Genomic DNA, 6,224 nt, shown 5'->3' with positions numbered 1-6,224 from the left:
ACGGTTAGTTGAAAAAACTTCAAAATGTTTTTCAAAATAGTAAAAAATGCCAAAAGAGTTTGGGGATAAGGGGAAAGGCGGCAAGATAGGGCCATAGGACCTTGCGGCGGCACTGAAGGGGTTTTTGTCTGAGGTGTCATACGAGCTTCCTAGATCTGAGTGTCCTTGAGCAAGACACTGTTTGAAGCCCTAACTGCATCTGAACAAGAACAAACCACCTGCAGCATGGTCACTCTCTAGCGTCAAACTTTTTGTGTTGTTTTGTTTAGTTTCTATATTGTTTCTCTGGTAAAGAGCCAGGCCGCCTGCCTTGCCATGGAATCTGGGACGGTCCACTTGAACCTGAAGACAGTGCTGTTGACAATGATGATGTTTAAATGGGGTGAGTGGCTGTTTTCTCCTTACCTTTTTAGATAGATTTGTCATTGCAATAGAATTACAGTAGGTGAAGTAGCTAAGAAGGAGACAGATTTAAACGTCCCCTGTGGGGAGATAACAGTGTCACCGCTTGCCATTTAATCCCCTAAGCAACAGGTTGCAAGTTATATAGATAAGAGCCAAATACAAATGCACTGGTTGGATTTATCAGTTAAATGATGAGTGAATTGAAAGGGTAGATGAAAATGAGCGATACCCAATGGTCGCTGATACTGCACCGTTTTAGGAATGAGAAATCATTATTATTTTACAAATTAGTTTAACATAAATGTAATGAACAGATAATAACCTTAAATGGAAATGAATAGAAAAGTCCATTTTCAAATTGAACTTCCAAGTCATTTATGGCTTCTTAACCACCAAATTTTAAAAAAATGCCGAAAATAACCGATCTACAAGCTCACGGCGTGTTGCAATGCGACTCGTTTTGAGCTTGTAGATCAGCAACTGTCATCTTTTTCTTCTTCGTTTTTTGCGTATGCCAGGCTGAAAGTGGTTCCTTCCCACCCGGCCCCCCTCTGTCACTAAACACACAACAAGTGCTCTGCAGAATTCTGTGTTGTGTCAGTTCTACATCCTGCTTACTGAGTCGTGCAAAAATAGTTGGCCTCCTTCCCTTCCTAATGGAGCATCAGAGAGAGAGAGAGAGAGAGAGAGAGAGAGAGAGAGAGAGAGAGAGAGAGAGAGAGAGAGAGAGAGAGAGAGAGAGAGAGAGCGCAGAATGAACCATGTCATGACAGCAGAATGAACCATGTTTCCACATGATTACAAAAGGAACCTTCATAAGCAGCAGTGGCATTCTGGACAAAAGGGCAGCCAGGGTGGCAAAGTGTTTGTTTTGATGCTGTACTGCTGTCCGGCAGAACTTTTGTATCTTTTTTTGTAATTTAATGTCCTACTTGATCATACTACAGTGACACACAAAATTAATGGAGAAAAGGTGGCAAATGTTCTGTAGAAATGTATACATACTAGGTACAAAGGAAAGTTAAGATGATTCTAAGCCATCATGCATCTCCTACAGTAGGGCTAATCAACTTAGCATTGCTCAGCAAAATACAGCATACGTCAAAAGGGCCTTAGCGTAAAATTGTATTATGTCCTCTGTTGGACGTTTAAACAATGTTGAGATACTGTATGGGCCTCCATAATATCCTCGCTGTCAAGTGAAAACCTTGTAAAATACGTCACTTATATGTACAAAACTGCCTCACAAGTACAAAACTGCCTCAAGAGTACAAGATAGTTTCAATATGTATAGTTTATCAAGAATAGCCTATAATATGATCAGTCAGGTCCAAAACTGTTTCAGTAAATGGAAAAAAAAGGAACCTCAAATAGCTTTAGAGCCCTATCTTGCGCACCACCTTACCCCTTATCCTCTTTTGCCATTTTTTACTATATTGAAAAACATTTTAAGTAGTTAAAAAAGCCGATCTACAAGCTCACAACGTGTCGATGTAGAACGGTTAGTTGAAAAAACTTCAAAATGTTTTTCAAAATAGTAAAAAATGCCAAAAGAGTTTGGGGATAAGGGGAAAGGCGGCAAGATAGGGCCATAGGACCTTGCGGCGGCACTGAAGGGGTTTTTGTCTGAGGTGTCATACGAGCTTCCTAGATCTGAGTGTCCTTGAGCAAGACACTGTTTGAAGCCCTAACTGCTCCTGATGAGCAGGTTGGTACCTTGGATGGTTTCGTCCACCAAGGTGGACGAAACCATCTACCAAACCGTCTATCATCGGTGTGTGACCTTGTGGGTGAATGTATACTTTTAAAGCGGTTTGGAGATAGGAGCCATAAATGCACCATTTACCATTTTACCATTTACACGCACGCACGCACGCATGCACGCACGCACGCACGCACGCACGCACGCACGCACGCACGCACGCACGCACGCACGCACGCACGCACGCACGCACGCACGCACGCACGCACGCACGCACGCACGCACGCACGCACACACACACACACACACACACACACACACACACACACACACCTTTTTTTAAATACAAATTAAATACAAAGGAAGTGGGCAATCTTATCAGTATCAGTGTACATTCTGTACAATGAGATAAACGAACACTTTCAAGTTGATGCTATTTGTGAGCTTCTTAGACTGTCTTGTTTTTAAGCAAGTGTTTTTCAATAGGCCATGGACCCTCATAACTGTGGTCAGTTACAGTTACAGTAAGAGTGTCTTTTGTTCCATTTGTACACTCTTGGAGTTACAGAACTGTAAGGGCCCTGGTTTTATCCTAACTATCAATCATTTAGCTGAGGACCCCCTGGAACCCTCTCAAGCTCCGCTGGGAGTCTTTGGACCCCACTTTGAGATCCACTGGCTTAAGCAATACAATAATAATCTTTATTTGTATAGCACCTTTTAAAAACAAGTTTACAAAGTGCTTCACAACACAACCCACAACAGGCAGTGTGGGGAAAGCAAAACAAAAAAACAGAAAAACAAGACACAGACAGTTCAATTAAGACAAAAATACCCCCCCCCATCTGTGCCTATCTGTGCACCCAGCACCACAAACAGCTGCGCGACACAGGCACCAACTTTAACCCCTTAATGAAGAGGCTAGAGAGTTTACTGTGAGACCTTTTCTGACGGGCAATAACCTCACTCTATCTCTCTCTCTCTCTCTCTCACTCTTTCTCTCTCTCTCTCTCTCTCACTCTCTCTCTCTCTCTCTACGGTTTTGAGAGATGGAGAGAGAGAGAGATGAAGGACGCGAGAAAGAGAAACAGAGAGAACGCAAGAGAAGTAAATGTAGGCTACATTTCAAGTTGTACAATTGGATTATTGGCGGATGATAACAACTGGCACAAGGAATTAATAATCAGATTTGGAAGATTACGCAGAGAGAGTTTGAATGACAGAAATCCGTTCAGAATTACGTGCGGTATAAGGCCGGGTATCGTGCATCCTGCGCAGTGCACATGTTACAAAGCATTTTAACCGTCCGACTGGCGAGCACCCACTGGGAATGCGCCGACTGGCGCATTCCCAGTGGGTGCTCGCTGTATCTGCGCCTTTGTGTAAAGCAGTTATGTACTATCAATTGGAGCCGAATTAAATTATTTCCCTCAAAAACATTGACATAATTTTCTTTTAGAATTCAGATTTTGTGGACTTCACAAGCTGGTGTGAGATGGTCAAAGGGCCGGGTCCGGCCCTCGGGCCGTATGTTGCCCATGGCCACGTGGGACCCTCTACACGAGTTTCCAGTGTCCCATGAGGCCTGAATTATGAGGACAGCTTCCTGTTGTCAGTCATTCAATTCATTTGGGTTATCCGTGACAGTCAATAATAATGTGGGACTGGGAACACAACCTGACCGAATAAAAAAGGGTAAAATTAGTCTGCCTACTTACCCTAGCCTGGTAAACCCTCCCTCCGGAAATCTCATTTGTAATTTATTTCAGGAAGGAGTCTGGCCTGAAGGCTTGTCTGGGCGTTTCTAGCCCGTTCACCAAATGGACGCGCCTATCAGCGTCGTCGCTCATCGTTCTGTGATTGACAGCGAAAGTTGGCCAATCAGGTGGCGAGTTCGAGTGAGCCCGAATGGAACCGAGTGCAGCCTGAGTGCAGCCGACCAAAAACGAACGGCAGCCATCTTTTTTGACCGCAGTGTTTTCTACTCTCTTTTAAACTTCAAAACTCTCTCAAACTTCTATTTTGAGGCACAGAAATTACTTTTAAAATATCGTTTGGATAGAATTTAGTTCATATGGTCAATTAATCATGACAGAGCCTATTTAAAAATAAAAATTCAGAGAACCGGCAGGGGCGGGCAGTGACACGCATGTATCCGAATAAGGCAACCTATTTTGGGCATGGCTGTCTCAAAAGTCCCGTTGCGTCACATTAGTCTGGAGGTGGTAAAAATGCACTGGCTGAAGGGGAACACTGCTGATTGGCTGAAGGGGTTGTCAGTCAACGGTATTACTCCCGCCCAACTCCAGCCCACAGCCAAATTGCCGAATGGGCGATCATGCCAGACTCACTCCTGAAATAAATTACAAATGAGATTTCCGGAGGGAGGGTTTACCAGGCTATACTTACCCTACAAGATCTCTCTCCACACAGCTGATTCAAATGAACGATCAATGGCTCTTGACACTTGCTCTTAGCAGTAGCCTAACTCCTGTCCTGTGTTCATACTGGCTGTTACACCTGAATCTCTGCATGGGGATTAAATGGTGCTTGTTAAATAACCCAGAAGTTAGGCTATAGAGCCATTGATCATTCATTTGAATCAGCTGTGTGGAGAGAGATCTTGTTGGGGGAGGTAGGCAGACTAATATGACCCTTTTTGTTTTCTGTCCGGTTGTGTTACTTCCCACATTATTGTTGACTGATTTGATCTCTGAAATGAATTCAATGACAGGAAGAGATGCCCATAATTCACACCCCCCCCTTTTCCCCAGTAAGCTCAAACTTGTGGATAGATTCATTACATACCAGTGTGTCAAGACACCTTATTACAAGGATATGAAAAAGGTCAAAGGTCAAGGTCCCAATCAAGGTTAACAACTGAAATCCTATATCGTCGCTGTCGGGCAGAAACCTTGTACCTCCATATCTCTCCTTTTCATTTATATATTTTTTTCATAAATGAATGCCACGTTTTATACTTTGTCATATGACAGTGTCACCCAAATATAGGAGAAATACCAGGTGTACACAATGCATCTCAACACATGACGCATAGACTTTTTGTGTCTGTGGGTTTTTATATTGTCTCTGTCGCGTGGAAACCTCATATGTCCAAAACTGTTCGTTTTCAGGATTCAAATTCAAAAATGGCTAAAGTAGCAGATCTTCAAGCTCAAAAGCGCTGTGTTTCGAGCTTGTAGGTCTGCTACTTGTTGTGTGACGCTGTAGTATGATTAAGTAGGGCAATTTCAGCACTTACGCAGGAAACCGGGTTCAAATCCGGGGGTAGAAGAGGAAAGTTACATACTGTAGTGCAGCTTTAACAAGAGCTTGTGACTAAATAATAACTACACTGGATCGATTGGAACAGACAGCTTTCTTTTTTTCCATTTCCTGAAAAGTAACAGTTTTGGACATACAAGGTTTCCGCCTGACAGCGTGGATATACCACTTTGACTGAGGTCCCCCAGGGGTCTGTACTTGGTCCCTCCTTTCCCTCTACACCAAATCTCAAAAGACAAACTGTGTTTGGATTCGAGACAAAGGGAGAATATCCTCGTCCAGGCCTGTATTTATAGTGGGAGGAAATGAGTAGAGTACAGTACTTACTAGCACAGGTACAACTGAAAAATCTTAGTGTCTCCTTGTGGAGCAGAGAGGAAATTAACTTGTAGTTTCTGACATTAGGGTTTGTACGATTAAGGCCAAAATCTAATGAATCTGTAAAAAACATGGAATGGAACTGCGTATCACTAAACATTTCCTTTCATTTCATTCAGGGACATTGTGCTCGGCCACGTCCGACAAATGCTTGTCGGCGCCCTGCCAGAACGGAGCGACGTGCGTGGACAACATGGACGACTACGCCTGCATCTGTCCCAGAGACGGGGTCCGCTACATGGGCAAGGACTGCCATGAGCTGTACGACGCATGCGTCTTCTCTCCTTGTGAAGACTGCACTAGCATCCCGGGTAACTATTGATATCGTTGTTGTCGGGCAGAAACCTCCTATTTCCATGTTCTAACTTATACTACATACTACAGTGTCACACAAAAGCATCCAAAGTATCAGAGTCAGAGACGATATTTTAAGTGATTATTCTATTGATCACTT

General features: G+C 43.4%; 1 protein-coding gene across 1 annotated transcript in view; it reads left to right on the top strand.

Annotated features, from left to right (window-relative positions):
- Positions 1-315: 315 nt before the first annotated feature.
- Positions 316-6,224, top strand: part of crb2a (crumbs cell polarity complex component 2a) — a gene marked incomplete at both ends in the record, with an annotated part of 32,954 nt that continues 27,045 nt past the window's right edge. The window contains 2 exons of the mRNA XM_080420138.1: positions 316-382; positions 5,890-6,081. Of these exons, the coding sequence (XP_080276264.1) occupies positions 316-382; positions 5,890-6,081 (259 nt within the window). The remainder of the gene's footprint in view (positions 383-5,889; positions 6,082-6,224) is intronic.

Source organism: Gymnoscopelus braueri (genome assembly GCF_963280865.1).
Source record: "Gymnoscopelus braueri genome assembly, chromosome: 22".
Lineage (NCBI taxonomy): Eukaryota > Metazoa > Chordata > Actinopteri > Myctophiformes > Myctophidae > Gymnoscopelus > Gymnoscopelus braueri.
The sequence above is the reverse complement of the archived record's forward strand: the minus strand, read 5'-3'. Positions and strand labels throughout refer to the sequence as shown.